General features: G+C 40.3%; 1 protein-coding gene across 1 annotated transcript in view; it reads left to right on the top strand.

Moving 5' to 3' along the window:
* Window positions 1–2418, top strand: part of LOC141833183 (DNA mismatch repair protein MSH4) — a 42408-nt gene extending 39990 nt beyond the window's left edge. The window contains exons 12-15 of the mRNA XM_074720569.1: window positions 1283–1422; window positions 1484–1623; window positions 1707–1757; window positions 2314–2418. Of these exons, the coding sequence (XP_074576670.1) occupies window positions 1283–1422; window positions 1484–1623; window positions 1707–1757; window positions 2314–2418 (436 nt within the window). The remainder of the gene's footprint in view (window positions 1–1282; window positions 1423–1483; window positions 1624–1706; window positions 1758–2313) is intronic.
* The last annotated feature ends 13855 nt before the right edge of the window (window positions 2419–16273 follow it).

Genomic DNA, 16273 nt, shown 5'->3' with positions numbered 1-16273 from the left:
TCTTATACCTATATTGGTCTTTACATGTTCCTCACTTGGGATAATTAGGTGCTTAGGTAATAATAGAGTCTCTGTTTTAGGGAAATGGAAGGCCAATAGAAAACCATCATGCTATTGATGTATTTGTAGAGGTGATAAAATATGATTATTTTTCCTCCATATTTCATTTTGGGAGGACGTGAAAGGAACAAGGTTAGCAATGCTTCATTTGAGTTACAATCAAGTGGAGCAGGGTGAAGAGTCTCAGGATTAAGTGTTAGTTGTTTGTCGCTTGTCATCATTCAACTCTAGAAGTTCAGTTTAGAATACTAACTGATGACGTTTCCTCTGTTTGTCACTTGAGGCTGGACTAATTTAGTTTTAGGTTCAAATTGTAAATAGTGGCAGTTATTTTTGTCTTGGATTTGTGAGAACAATTATTCATGGAGCATGTTTTTTCTATATTTGCTACAAATTTAATAAGAGCATCAACTCTGAAAAGGCCTCTAATTTTAGTTAAGGCCCTGCTAAGGCCCTTTTTCTCATAAAGCTCTGTTGAGGCCCCTTCTTGACCAAAATATGCTTTTTTGGTTATGCGATTTCAAGAATTACATACCATGTTTCATCCAAGACATGCTTGAGTGCCAAAATAGAGATAATGATGTGCAAATTCCCAATAGGTAGCCGCAAATAATCATAGACATTAACAATATTAAAAATGAACTTCTAACATATCACGGGAAGCAATACGGAATCATATTTTGATCAAAATTTAGTGCCAAAAAATCTAAAAAATATATTTGAGTGCTAAAATAAATTATTTTAGGACCCATTATGAAATCCTTGAAAAATAATTTCAAGTGTCAGTGTCTTCAACAATCATTAGATGCACCACTTTTTTTTTTTTTTGACACTCTTTTTTTTTATTTATAAAGAAATTTATCTCTTTTTTATTTTTTATTAGCAGTGCTGAGGGTATTTTGATCAAGAGGAGACCTCAGAAGGGCTTTGACTTTGGGCAAGAAAGACCTTGGCAGGGCTTTAACTGAAAATAGGGGCCTTTTGGGAAATTTTCCATTCGATAATGTCCAATCTTTTGTTGAAGAGCAGAAAAAATTAAGTTGTCGATGCTCCTACCTCCAATGCTCATATGACTGTTTTAGTGGTCATGTTAGTTGGTTATTATTCTTAACACATGCAATTCGATATATCGTGGATGAATTGTTAGAATTTCTGTTGGTGATTGAATGCTGTAGCTAACAATTTGGATAAAAACCTTAAAGGGCTTCTGCTTTCTGTTTAGGATTGGGGATGTCATTGATGAGGATGTTATACATGCAAGGGCTCCTTTTATTGCCTGCACTCAACAATGTTTTGCTATTAAGGCCGGAATTGATGGACTTCTTGATGTTGCAAGGCGATCTTTTTGCGATACTAGCGAAGGTTTAATTCATGATTTCTATTTATTTGAATAGTTAATCTTCTAATTATATGGTCACAACAGCTGTGCATAATCTCGCAAATAAGTACCGCGACGAGTTTAAGCTACCAAATCTGAAGATTCCTTATAACAATAGACAAGGATTTTACTTTAGTATTCCACAAAAAGATGTCAGCGGAAAGCTTCCTGACAGGTTTATTCAGGTCAATGTCAGTTTATATTGTTTGAAATGTTGTCTTCATTTTTGGCATTGCCCTTAGTAAAAGTTCTTAAACATCAATATTAGGTTATCAAACATGGAAAAAGCATACACTGCTCTAGTTTTGAACTTGCATCTGTAAGTACAATTTCTCTTGTTTTCTTCTATATTTGTAAGATTGTGCATTTCATGGACTGCTTTGTTATTGCTTATCATAATGAAGGGCTTGGATTAAATTTATTAAGTTACCAAGAACCTAATTGCAATTTTCAACATTAATCTTAAAGTGACAATTTAAGGTTGTGAGAAGGGAGATGAACAAGACCGTTCTCCTTCCTTCTTCCTCTCAATCTCCCTAGTTACCTTGTAGCAATTGATATTTTCTCTGTTGTAATTTGGTAGCACAACTATATTCATCACCAACACTGTTGGTGTTGCTTTTTTAGTTTTAGTTGTTTCTGCTGCAGTGTCGGTGTCACCATTGCCCCCTTAGAAATCAAACAATATCTCTGATACGGCAATGGAACTCTGCTGTTCCCAAGATTTTTGAACTCCCCTGCTCGAATAGATTAACACTGCTTGGATGATCAGCAGAAGGGCATTCTTTCATTGCCTGGATGTGTCATAAGGATTTGATTCTTCATCCGCCATTGAATTACTGCATCAAATGCTTGTTTGGCCTTGGCTATTTCAGATGGACAAGCAAAAAGAATTCAGACTATCATGCGAGCTAATGTTCAACTTTGAGCTTTTGTTACATCCATCATCTCAATCTGACGCAATTCCAATGCTTGATTGACTTGATATTGTTAGCAATATGGATAGATTTTCTCACATCATGAAATAGTGGGGACAATTCCTACAGGTCCTAACATGACAAACATAAGGAAGAGGTAAAAGGAGCTGGCCATTTGAGATCCAGTAATTTGGTTGAAGTGAACAAGCGAGTTTTTAATACCTTTGGTGGAAAACTATTATTATTTGTGCTTTGTAAAAATGGAAAATTCCTCCTTTCCTACAGCAACTTCTTATATGACTTAAGTTATTCAATCTTTTCTTTGTTTGTCTCAGTCTCATTTTGCACAATCAGACATTTTATATAGTGCATTCACTTGTAGGAATTCTTCAACGTCTTCTTGGATCATAGACTCATGTGCATCTATCTAATCATATGACAAGTTCACCAAATCTTGTCTCATATTTTCCCTGTTCAGATAAAGATAAAGTTCATATTCTTGATGGTTCTTTTACATCTATCTCTAGTAAAGGTGATATTAGTCCAACTTTACCTTTGAAACCTTCTTCTGTCTTGTATGTTTCTAGCTTTCCAAATAACATTTTGTCCATTAGATCTATTACTAAAACACTTAATTGTAAAGTAACCCTTTTTTCCTCTTGTTGCATTTTTCAGAAGTTACATGCAAATTCATCTTTAAAGCTTTCTTCTGTCTTGAAGTTCCTAGCTTTCCAAATAATCTTCAGTCCATTAGCTCTATTACTAAAACACTTAATTGTAATTTTAAAGTAACTTTTTTCCCTCTCATACAAAGGAGACAATTGGATATGGTAGAATGTACAATGGTCTTTATCACAGTGTAAAATCTCAAGCTATGTTGGCCGACACAGTCGAGATTTTTCATTCACTCCAGTACTGAGACACATAACAACGTCATTACTAACACGAACAGAGGAGTTGTTTCACTCCTCTTTTTTTCTCCTCTTCCTCAAAGTTGTTTTGCTCATGAGTATCGAGTCGCTCACTCAATGGTCATGACCACGACTTCGTCAAGCAAAAGGCCTACAAGCAGGGTCGCGCCATCAAGGCTGTCTTTGTTGTTATAACTGCTGCCGAGGTTGAAGATGCTATTAATCACCATTGATTCCTCACGTTGTTGCAAAAGGTAGTGAGGTTACGTTAGGACAAGCCAAGGGAGCGAGAAGTTTGGGAAAAGAAGAGGAACTTGCCCATTGTTGCCCACTGATAGCAATGCAATCTAGTCCAATAGCAACGCGACAAGTTGTGAGAGATGCAAGGGAGGGAGAGAGTGTGAATTCAAGAGTAGGAGAGAGAGGCTGACTGAGGAGTGTGAACCACAAGTGTACGGTCGTCGTCAAGTAATAAAATTATTGTTCTATGGGACTGTGTGTTAACTACCATTTTATGTGCGAAGCAGGCTATCTAGATGAAATTGAATTGAGAGAATTGTTGTGGAAGCAAACTAAGAAGACTTTATGAAAAGCAATGAGAAAATCAATTCTTTGAGACAATCTTAAGACTTCGATTTCATCATGATGACTGTTGACAATTTAGTTGTGATTCCCTCTTACCTCAATGTTAGATATGCTTGAAGGTGGTTTATCCTAAGGTAATCGATATGTCTGTAAGATAAAGAAAAACAAGAAATCTACCAATGTATCTATCCTAACGCGACCTCTACTTTTGTGGTAGTCGATTATGGATAGATCTTTTACGCTCTGTGACAACCAATGTTTACCTTGAGAGAGTTTGAACCACTTTCGTGATCCAACCCTCAAATTCAATTCTATAGTTCCGAGATTAGAGTTCACTTGTTGGTCCATCCCCTAATCTTAACACATGCAACGTATACTAATATGCTAGATCCTAGGTAAAGGTTTACCTCTTGAACTATTCCAAAGAAATCCATCCTTTAATCTTTGATCATGCAAACATACGTGAATACATGAAGCAAGTTAAAACCGAATCCAAAATCAAACATGTCATTTCACATATATCAATTGTCGATTTAACATCGGATTACTCCCTAATCCTAGAATTAAGAAGACTACTCCATCGCGTGGAGATACGAGCCAAAGACATCAAGGAAAACAATCTACAATCGAAAACGAGAGTAAAGTGTAGAAAGAACTCGGTTGTAGATGTCGTCGACATTTCTGGAAGATCTCCATGTGCTCTTCGACGGTCGGAATCTCTTGGCTCCTTGGATGTCTTGGAGAATGATTCTCTTTTGGGGTCTTCTATCACGAGAACTCCGCATGTCTATAGCCGATGTCCCTTGGTTCTATTTATAGATACCAAAACATAACAAACTTTCTCAAAAATAGGGGTGGGTGTCATCATAAAACCCTAATGAACCATGGCCGGGTGGCTACCATGGGCTGATCGTGGTTCGTGTTGGAAAATTTTCGTTAAGGCAATAGAATGTACCACGGCTTGGCTGTGGTTCTTGCTGTTTCTTCTGGGTGATGCTCTAAAGGCAATTTTGACTTCTGGATGACCCATGACTATGGTGGTTACCACGGTTTGGCCGTGGATCATACTGCAATACTGCTCCTTTAGCTTTTCATCTCCAAAACACGCTCAAACGTCAAGATCTTCACGTTCTATCAATAAAATACACAAAGAGCAATCATCTGAACTAAAAAGATGAAAAGAGTTGAGAGTTTATGCAAAATATGCTCATGAAATGCCGTAGATGTATGTTAAATGAGACAGAAAAATATATGCATAATTTACACACATCACTGACCTATTGAAAAAGAGGAAGAAGTGACACTCATTTGCAGCTCAATCTAGTGCTCTGATGTCACAATCGGATTAATAACAATGATACTGATTGAGATCTGCATGAGAGGGAGTATCACAAGAGAGATTCGGTAAGAGAGAGGAACTTCGAGATAGGAGAGTATAGTGGGGAGAGAAAGAAAAGAAATAAATAAGAATCTTATCCCAAAACTCCTAATTAATTCAGAAAAACACTATTAAATCTAGTCTGAACTAAAATAAGCCCATATCCGATTAAATCAATTCTGAATTGGACCCAATTTAAACTCACTTCACCAAACTGCAAACCCTACCCAATGACTCTACTAAACCCAAATTACACTCTGATTAAGTTCCCTAAAACCTAATAATTGATTTGGTTCACCTTAAATAACCAATAAAATTTGAAATTAAATAGCACTAAAAACTTTAATTGAAAGCCAAGCTCACTATATTTGGACTTTCATGTACATTTAAGTAATAATTTTTTGTACTGAAGGAAAAATTTAGTGTTGTTAATAGTTCAACATGATTTTATATTTTGGAAGAAATAAGATATAAATGCAGTTGCATATTTTTTTTCTGCACTTTTGGTGGTTTATCTAACTCATATTGGAATCAAATTTTTTCTTATATCTTTATTGGTGTCCCTGACCATAAGTTATGCTAAATAAAATGAAACATGTGTTATGTTTGTAACATAGTGATTAGGCCAGCTCTTTTATGCTCTAGATTGGAATTGGTGTTCTCACATCTGCTTCTTCATTTTCTTCTCTGTGACAATGCCCTGCAATTATAAATGTTCTTACAAACAAATATTCTTATGCAAAGAGAAGAAATCAAAATAAGTAGCAATAATTCCATTATCTGTTTGTATTACAACAATGAAGCGTGAAGATTGAGAAAAATGATGCAAAAAGTTAAATAGATATTGATCTTTTGTATCTTGTCAAATGGCAACAACAGCTAGATGACTAGACAACAACATTCAGTAATGCAATTGACAATATATTTTTTGTTTTTTTTCTTTTTTGGATGAAAAAATCACAACAAAGGATTTTGATTTTAATTTGACAATTGTCAGTTTGCAAAAATGTGTTATTGCTAATGTAAACATTAATTTAGATGAATCTCGTTCGCCACGCATTTTCCTCACGTGTGTTTCTGTTGCCGTTTTTCCTCGTCGCGCGTTTTCCTCGTCGCGACGCAGCAATCACAAGCGGCTTCCTTCTCTCTCTATTCGCCACGCGTTTTCCTCGCGTGCGTTTCTGTTTGCCGTCTTTCCTCCATCGTGCATTTTCCTCGTTGCGACGCAGCAATCGCAGCAGCTTCCTCGTCGCGCGTCTTCCTCGACGCGACGAGCAGCACGCCTCCGCTGCCTTCCTCGTCGCGTGTTTTTCTCATCGCGACAGCAGCAATCACAGCGGCTTCCTCGTCGCGACGAGCAACACATCTTCCTCGCGACACCACTCTTTCCGTGGTCGTGCGCTCCTGTTTCTTCCTCGCGACGCCACTCTTCCCGTGGTCGCGTGCTCCTGTTTCTTCCTCGCAACGCCACTCTTCCCGTGGTCGCGCGCTTCTGAGCAGCATGTTCATCCGTCGACTAGGGTCTCGACGCAAGGATCGCGCCGTCTTCTTGTGCTCGTCTGCGTCTCCTCTCTTCTCAACAGAAGCAACAACATCAACCGCTTCTTCTTATCCGCTGCCCTCTTTCAGTAACGGCAGCAAGCTAGCAAGTTCTAGCTCTCCGAATATCAAGCTCATGCCAAATCAGGGGGAGTTCTTCAGATCCTGAACGATATAGGCGATTAGTAGGGGAGACTAAGCTACCTTACTGTTACTCGTCCGGATATCTCATTTACAGTAAGTGTAGTAAGTCAACTCTCCATACAAGGAACATTGGGATGCTGTAACAAGCATTATCCGATATATCAGAGGTGCTCCAAGAAAGGGTCTTTTGTATGAAGATAAAGGACATTCTCGAATTAACTACATATGTAACAAGCTGGATACATATGATTTATATCCTCCAGCTTGAGGGGGAGTGTTAGAATATTTAAGAATATTTAGGAATATATTCTATTAGGGATAAATATTCTGTTAAGTATAAATATTCTGTTTTTCTTTTTTAGGAAAGAGAACTATTTTGATACCAATTAGACTAAGGTCACTTAGCACCGAGCAAATATAACTATTTCTAGGCCATGTTTTGATGATTTTGAGTATCATGCTTACCATTGCTTTTGTTTGATAAGACTAGATTGATGTACTTGAGAATTTATACTACTTGAATCATTTATCTGAATCTAGACGCTAGGTTTTTACTTGAGGACAAGCAAAGGTTTAAGTCTAGGGGTGTGATGTGCGTAGGATATATAAACATTTCTTATACTTTATTCGCACATCTTTATGCTTTTTATGCTGTATCTTATGTATGTTACACCCTTTACCTGTGCATATAGCACGGGCGTCCCTGATGGGCTCCCCGCAAGTATACGGGTTGTCGTCAAGTAATAAAAATATCAATCCACAGGGACCGTGGAATTACTTACTAGATTTAGCACAAGAAGGTGGAGAGAAAACTGAGCATGAGTTGTGTTGGGGGAGAAGGGAGTATTCTAGAGTACTTTATCCTAGAACCGAAGTAAGGAGACGACTGTGACAATGGTTTGGGAAGCGATCCTAGGACTTCGGACTCCTCAGTGCATTGATTGATTGACTTGGATCCTCTACCTTTCCTCAATAATTGTTCAATTGTAGGGATGCTAACCAATATATCCAATTCAACCTCGTTAGGTATCCTCGAAATAAAGCATTGGTGTTCTTACGCCATCATTGTTGGTTTGAGATGGTTCTAGAAGCCCGGTTTAAGGCTTTCCTGTGTCACTCAGGCGCCCCGGAGTGCTAAAAGAACCCTATCCCCTGTCACAGGATATCTTTTTACGGACCTCTCCCCAACAATGGATGACCGCTAACTATCCCTCATAGAAACTAACTATAAATCAAGAAACCCCTCGGAAACTCGCCCGGTTCAAGGCTTTCTTCCTGTCACGAAGCGCCCCGGTGTACGGCCTAATGATTCCTCAATTCATAATTAATCCCTACCCTCATGGATTCATACATAAGCATATCATCAATCACAGCACAAGCACAAATCCACAAAGCAATTAACAATTAAATCATTGAAATCGGTAGATTAACAAATCCAGAGTACAATCATCCAATACATCTGATTCATCCTACATCCTAGAATCTAGGGAACTACTCCATATCGTGGAGGTTACAATGCAAAGGAAAGAAAGGGTACATCTTACTCCGAAGATATTACAATAAAGTGCAGGAAATAAGACTTATCTTCTTCCTTGGACTGCAAACTCTGCGTAGATGGGATGTGGATGGAATGGAGCAGTCGGATCGGTGGATGGATCGTCGAATCTTGCTCCGAAACAGGCGTCGGTGGCTCTAGAACAGCTCCGGTGGCTCTCCAAGGTCTTCCCCCCTTTTTAGGTCACTAAGAGGACCTATTTATATGAAGTCCCCGAGTGAGCACGCCCCCGCTCACACGGCCGTGCCTGGGAGGCACGGTCCCAGTGTGGGCGTAGTTCATCGGATGAGACACGGCCGTGCCTTTGGGGCACGGCCTAGAGTAGTTATCCTTCTGTTTTGAGGCACGACCGTGCCTCTGGGGCACGGTCCAGAAGAGCTGGGTCTCTGTTTGAAGGCACGACCGTGCCTGTGGGGCACGGCCTAAGCCTGTCTCTTCTCATTTTGCTAGACACGGCCGTGTTTGTGAGGCACGACCAGCTGCAGGGGACTCTCTGTTTTGACACACGGCCGTGCCTGGTGGGCACGGCCAACAGCAGTTGCTTCTCTCTGATTGGAAACACGGTCGTGCCTATGAGGCACGGCCACGTCTCGGCTGGCTTCTGTTTTAAAGCACGGCCGTGTCTGGTAGACACGGCCTCTTCTGCTGCTGATGGGGGATGTTGGCACGGCCGTGCCAGTGAGGCACGGCCCAGGCTTGTTGGTCTTCTGTTTGTGCACACGCCCGTGCCCTGTGAAGCACGGCCAGGTAGCTGAATAGACACGGTCGTGCCTATGAGGCACGGCCCTGTCTTGCCTTGTCTTCAATGGTAACTCCGATTTGCCCGCTTTCGCTCCATTTTCCACCCTGAAACAAGTAAAAACAAGAGCAGATCTCCGAACTAGGAAATGCAAGATATATGCCTAAATGCACGGATAAGGGATGCAATGCACACAAGATATAACAATAAACTCAAAAAAATGTGCAAATAAAGTATAAATACGAATATGAATCCTATGCACATCACACCCCCAGACTTAAACCTTTGCTTGTCCTCAAGCAAAAACTTAGTGTAATACCCGCAATTTTCCTTAAATAATTCTTGGATAATAAGATAATGAATGATTGCTCCAAAGGAATTTAATTTCTATATGTGTCCTGATGATTTAATGGGTTAATTTCATGTGGGCTTGCAAAAAGGTAAAATAAAAGAAAATTAATGGAGGAGCCGGGGATTGATCCCTGGACCTCATGGATGGCAAGCCTAGTAGAAGCATGAGTTAACCAAATGTGCTAGCAAGTTTATCTTGTTAGAGACACATAGAGAAATAAATTTAAATGAGAAGATAAAGGAAGAGAGGTTATAAAAGGCAGTTTACGATCACTTTTCTCTATTAGGTTCTAACCACTCAATCAAGATTTTCTTGCCTATAGGGTAGTGGCCGAAACTTTAAGAAAGGAAGTAGATTCGAAATTCAAATGAATAAATAAGGATAAGGAATGACGCTCCCTAAATGGCAAGTTTAAAACGATTGCTCGGCTAATTTCCTTTCCCCTTAGATCTTATTTTTCCTTCCTTATGGGCTTTGGCCGAAGCTTATGGAGGGAACAATGAGGTGGAAAACTTCCATGTATTCCCTGTTACTGGAGCGTTGTCCACCCAACGTCCAGGAAGAAGACAGGAGCCTGGCCAAATTTCAGGGCATTTCGTGGGGGCCTATAAATAGACCCCCTTAAGAGCCCTAGAAAGGGGGGAGACCTTGGAGAGCCACCGGAGCACGCTAGAGCCACCGACGCCTCATTTCGGAGCTAGATTCGATGATCCGTTCATCCGTCCAGACACTCCATCGCATCCACATCCCACCTTCGCAGAGATTGCAGTCCGGAGAAGAAGAAGCTCATCGATAAGTCCTATTTCTTATTTTTCTCTTAGATTCTTGGAATAGGATGATTTATTTCTCTTCTTCTCTGTATTGTAACCTTCCTGATATGGAGTAGTCCTCCTGATTATAGGATGTAGGAAGAATCAGGATTATTGGATGATTGTGTTAGCAAATCGGGCCGCAAAAACTGCCTTTTTGCGTTGCGAAAAACCCCGATTCACTAGCCACCGGATCCGTGCGAAATATAAAATTTGTTTTCTACTTAGATCTACTCTAGATCTACATTTTTAGAGTCTTTACCATGTTGGCGATCTGGATCTCCGTTCTGCGATCCGGATTCTATCCGCTCCGAAGAGCATAGAACCCCACAGAACAAAAATTTATCCCGCCTAGGATCAATTGACAAAGTCTACAAAAAGACTAGATCAATTGATCCTTCAGGATCGCCGATTCCTAAATTATTATCTACGGTATATAAACTAAATTAATTCTAGTAAATTAAAACTGCGGAATATATAAATTTACCAGAACCTGTAGTCGACCTCGCTGCCTTCCGCTGTATTCCTTTCTTCTTCCTGGACGTTGGGTGGACAACGATCCTCCAGGAGCAAGAACTGCAACCTCCGGATGACTTTCTCTTGGATCGACTTTCTCCTTCTCGCAGTATCTTCGCCTTGTCTCGTCTCCTTTGCTCAGATCCGGCCACCCCCTTGGGAAGAAGGTTCGGCCACCTTAGGAGAAGATAGGGGAAGGTGGCGGTGGAAGAAGAAAACAAATAAAGAGGAGAAGGAAGAAGAAGAAGGGGCGGCGGCTAGGGGTTTAGGGAGGAGAAGGGTTCGGCCACCTCTCCTCTCTTCTCTTGAATGCTCAATGCCGCCCACCCCCTTAGCCTCTTTTATAGCCTCATGCCCAAGACCAAGCACCCTTTTCTTGCCCATTAAGAAATAATTTTAATTTGAATTAATTCCATGAATTATTTCCAAATTATAAAAACTTCTTAAATCTAGGCTCTTAGATTAGCTTGCTTGGTTTTTAGCCGTTAGATCTTTTTGGAAATAACAAAAATAATTATTTCCATGAGTTACAATCCCTATTGGTAACTCCCATGAGGTGGCACTTATTGGTGATGTGGAGCATCATCATAGGCCATCACATATGTCACATAATCTTGGTCAAGTCAAACATTGACCATGAGGTGCAAGTCAAACATTGACCATGAGGTGGCATAAGTCAAGTCAAACTTGGGGTTGTCCAACACCATCTTGGTTGTGACTGATGACATGGCAAAAAGTCAAGTCAACATTTATGATGACATGTCACTTCCTCAGTCACAAAGTCAAGTCAAACTTGACTCCACAAATCAATGACATGACATCAATTTGTCAAACTTGACTTTCTCCTTCTCAAGTCAAGTCAAAACTTGACTTCTAATCTCCCAAGGTTGATCAAATCAACTCAACTAGTCTAGTTTGGATTACACTTAACCCAATTTGATTCATCACATGAATCTAATCCTCTTGGTTCATCATATGAACCTAATCTCCACCTAATTGTCCTTTGTGTGTGACCCTATAGGTTCTTGTAACGTTGGCAATGCTTCTAAACCGATTTAGAAACATAAGTAGTGAGCGGTATCTAGCAACACATCACTACTACCCAAGTTACAAGAATGTTGAGATCCAACATCACCATTGTGACTACTAATTGTGACTCTTCACAATATGTGACAATGTCCTTCTATCCTTGATATCATGATTGATCAAACCGAGGCATAGACCGTGTCATCCTCTAATCAATCTATGTCTTGAACTCCAAGTAGACTCACTACAATCAAACGAGCTCAACATCACATGTTGACTCATTTGGGCATGGCCATGCACTTTAGTGATCTCACTCTATCAAGAACTATGATATCACTCCCGTTATATGGGAGGGATAGATCTCATCTACATCACTCACATCCCTCCGCATAATTTGTTACATACCCAGTAATCGCCTTTATAGTCCACCCAGTTACGGGTGACGTTTGACGAAGCCAAAGTAAGTAACTCCTTATGTAGGGAACCATGGTGACTTCAGGTCCAAGGACTAATAGTCATACTAATAGCCACATGAGAAAGTATATGACACTCATATAACGATCCATGATACTTTCTCATGGCGGGTCATTCAGTATACATTCTCCAATGCATACCCATGTGTCAACTTGATATCTCATATCCATGACTTGTGAGATCAAGTCATCATGTTGACCTACATGCTAGTCTCATCGTATTAACATTGTCCTTGAATGTTAATACTTGACTAGGAATCATTTAGAGTAGTGTTCTCTATATCATCTCACTATCGATTCAACCAATCGATTGATATAGATACGAACCAGCTACTCAAGGACATTACTATACTTAGTTATTTGGCACCAATACAAGTAAGTATAATAACCATAATAAAATGCCTTTATAAATAGAAATATGATACAATGAGTCCATACAACAATCATCATATGATTGGCTCTAGGGCTCTCACTAACAATCTCCCACTAGCACTAGTGCCAATCAGTATAGGCTCTAAGCCCTAATGACCTAGTGTGACCATCATGCTTTCTCTGTGCCAAAGCCTTGGTCAAGGGATCTGCGATGTTAGCCTCTGTAGGTACTCTGCAAATCTTCACATCTCCTCTATCGATGATCTCTCGAATGAGATGGAAGCGCCGTAGTATGTGTTTGGTCCGCTGGTGTGAGCGAGGTTCCTTAGCCTGTGCAATCGCTCCATTGTTGTCACAATAGAGCTCTACAGGCTCTGCAATGCTAGGAACCACCCCAAGCTCAGTAATGAACTTGCGGATCCAAACAACCTCCTTTGCTGCCTCAGATGCAGCAATGTACTCGGCCTCTGTTGTAGAATCAGCTACTGTGTCCTGCTTCGAACTCTTCCAGCTCACAGCACCACCATTTAAGCAAAACACGAACCCTGACTGCGATCTGTAGTCATCCTGGTCGGTTTGGAAGCTGGCATCACTTAACCCTGTAATACCCACAATTTTCCTTCAATAATTCTTGGGTAATGATGAATGATTGATTTAAAGAAATTTAGTAAAATTTCTAAATGAGCCTTAATGATTAAATGGGCTAATTCCATGTGGGCTTTGCAAAAAAAAATAAAAAGAGGAAAATAATGGAGGAACCAAGGATTGATCCTTGGACCTCATGGAATGGCAAGCCTAGTAGAAGCATGGGATAACCAAATGGGCTAGCAAGTTTATCTTGTTAGAGACATAAGGGGAAACAAATTTGAGTGGGGAGAAAAAGGAAAAGAGGTTACAAGTGGCAATTTCCAACTCCTTTTCTTCATTATGTTTCTCACCCAATTCAAGTTTTCTTTCTTTATTTGAGTGTTGCCGAAATCTTCATGAGGAGGATTTTGAATTTCAAAAATTATGGATTAAGGAGATAACTTCATCATGAAATGGAAGGTTATAGAGAATAAGGAAAGGGATTAAATGGGTTTAAAGAGGTATTACTCCATACCATGTTGAGAGAAGAGTAAATGGCAACCTCCACCCCATCAATTCCTTATGAGTTTTCCTATTGCCGAAATCTTCATCTCTTCCTCATTCTTCCCTCACCGAAAGTTCCCTCTCTTCCCCTCTCTTCTCCTTGTGGCCGAAAATCTCAAGGGAGGAGGCTTCATCAACCAAGCAAAGGGAGAAAGGGAAAGGCTCTAGGAAGGCTAGGAGAGTCTAGGAGAAGCAAGGAAAGGGTTGAGGCTTTACAAAGGCTTCATTATCTTCTTCTCCTTTAGGGTAAAACCTCTCTAAAGGCTACGTAAGTTCCCTCACCCTTGATAAGCCCTAAACTAGGTGTCACGATAGGGCTTCAAATTAATAAAATGTCGAAAACCCACAATTAATTCAAGCAAATGAAGTATAGGGGCCTCGAGTCGTATTTTTCCAAGGACTAGTAGAAAATTATGTAAATTGAGCTTATCGTGTCGTGTTTTTGGGGTTTTCTATAAAAATGGGGGTTTTAGTATTTTTGGAATATAATGAAAATGAAAATGAAATAATCTAATGAAATGCAATTGAAATCAAGTTGAAATAACTCCTAATCTAGCAACGCAATAGAATTCAAAAGCTAAACTAAAACTAGAAATTGAATTTAATGAAACTAATCTAGCTTGCAAAAATCAAAGCTATGATGCAATTTAATTATCCACTTCCACTTAGCTAGCAATGAAATCCCTACTCAAACAAAACTACCCTAGCAAAACCAATACGTTGAAAACAAAATGGCACAGAACAGTGAATTGGCACAAAACATTTATCTTGGATTTTACTTTTGAAACAAAGCTAAAACAATTCTAAAACAACTAGCTAATCGAATTCACTGAACTAACATTAACACCAATCAGCTGTAAAACCCTAACCTACTGATATTCTGGGAAAAGCTTGGCACGGAGCAGCTGAAGGTGGCACAAAGCAGCAGGTTATCAGAAACAGACTTCAAGCAATGCAAGGCATTTAAGCTAAGAAAACTCAATTACACAAACTAATTAATCAATCAAACCATTTGAATTCAATCAATAGCTAACCATGAACCAATCAACAAAGTCGTTAAGAATTCTACTTTAACTGAAACATTCAGAAATAAGAAGAACAAAAGCTGTCCGAAACTACAAAATCAGGAACAGAAACAAAGAGCAGTAAATGCATCCATCCCTTTCTTCTCCATCGAATTTCCGTAGCTTGGTGTCAAACAAGATATTGAGTCCCTTGGAAGCTTGAAGATGGTCGTCGGGTGGGTTTGCTAGCTTCCCGAACCGTAAACAACCGAGGAAACCCTCACCCGGCGTGAACAGAGGACGGTGCTGGCACGTTTGAAATGGCAAAAACCGGAATCCACTGCTTCTTCTAGCTCCGACGGTGCTTCTGTCAACGCAAGGGTGCCACGCGATCAAAGGAGAACCCCTCCAATGTCTTGCGGCTCCGGATTGCACAACAGATGCTTGGAAACCAAAAAAAACAGGGGTGGCGGCGACCGGAAGAACCCCCTCCGTCGCCTCCGCCGTCTGGTCGCCGGAAAATACCCAATCGGCCGGCTTTAGCTTCTTCAGAGACCAAGGAGTACAAGGGAGTTGATTTGGGAGGAAGGGGCTGGCCGTGCGCGTACGTCGGTGAACAGGGGTGGCGTCGCGCGGCGGGACGAAGCACAGGAGCCACCTGTTAATCGATTAAACTTGGTTTATATAGTTGAGGGTTGATTATTCACTGCATCCTGGCCGTCCGTTTTGAATTTGATGATCTGGACTTGATCTAGGCTTTTAGGGTTTGCGAAAAATTCTGAATTTTGATCGGGCTCGATCTAGGTCATGTCCTCCATGTTGGCTTGGTCAATTTGGGCCGATTAGCTTGATTTGATTGCGATTGAACTCGAACTTGACCCGATTTAGCCCTAAAATCAAATAAAACCAAATTAATACAAAAATTCACCATTAAATCATAAAAATTATATAAAACCTTCAATTATACCACATAGGACAAATACGAATGAAATTAATTCATTTAATAATTTATTTTCATGTAAAAGCCCAAAAATAAATCGATTAAAAATTAATAAAAACCTTAACTCATCACCTTCGTTCAGTAGTGACTCTTGTCGGGAAGAAGGAGTATCAATGTTGTTTTCTAGCTGCTGCTCGCGACCTCCTTTTATAGCCCTCCTGAGTCGACTCAGATGCCCATCTGGGTCGACTCCAGCCTGCGTGGCAGATCAACTTTTATCCCGCTCGTCGATTTCCTCTCTGAGTCGACTCATCTTGACTCCTGGGTCGACTCCAGCCTGTGTGGCGTCAGCGGCGATAAGAACATGACTCTGCGTCAGCCTGAGTCGACTCAAAACCCGATCTGAGTCGACTCCAGTGCCGAGTCCGATAAGTCTTGACTCTA

This window comes from Curcuma longa, chromosome 8, assembly GCF_044706935.1.
Source record: "Curcuma longa cultivar G26 ecotype Majalengka, Jawa Barat chromosome 8, ITB_CL_G26_1.1, whole genome shotgun sequence".
Classification (NCBI taxonomy): Eukaryota; Viridiplantae; Streptophyta; class Magnoliopsida; order Zingiberales; family Zingiberaceae; genus Curcuma; species Curcuma longa.
This window is presented reverse-complemented; position numbering and strand designations above follow the sequence as displayed.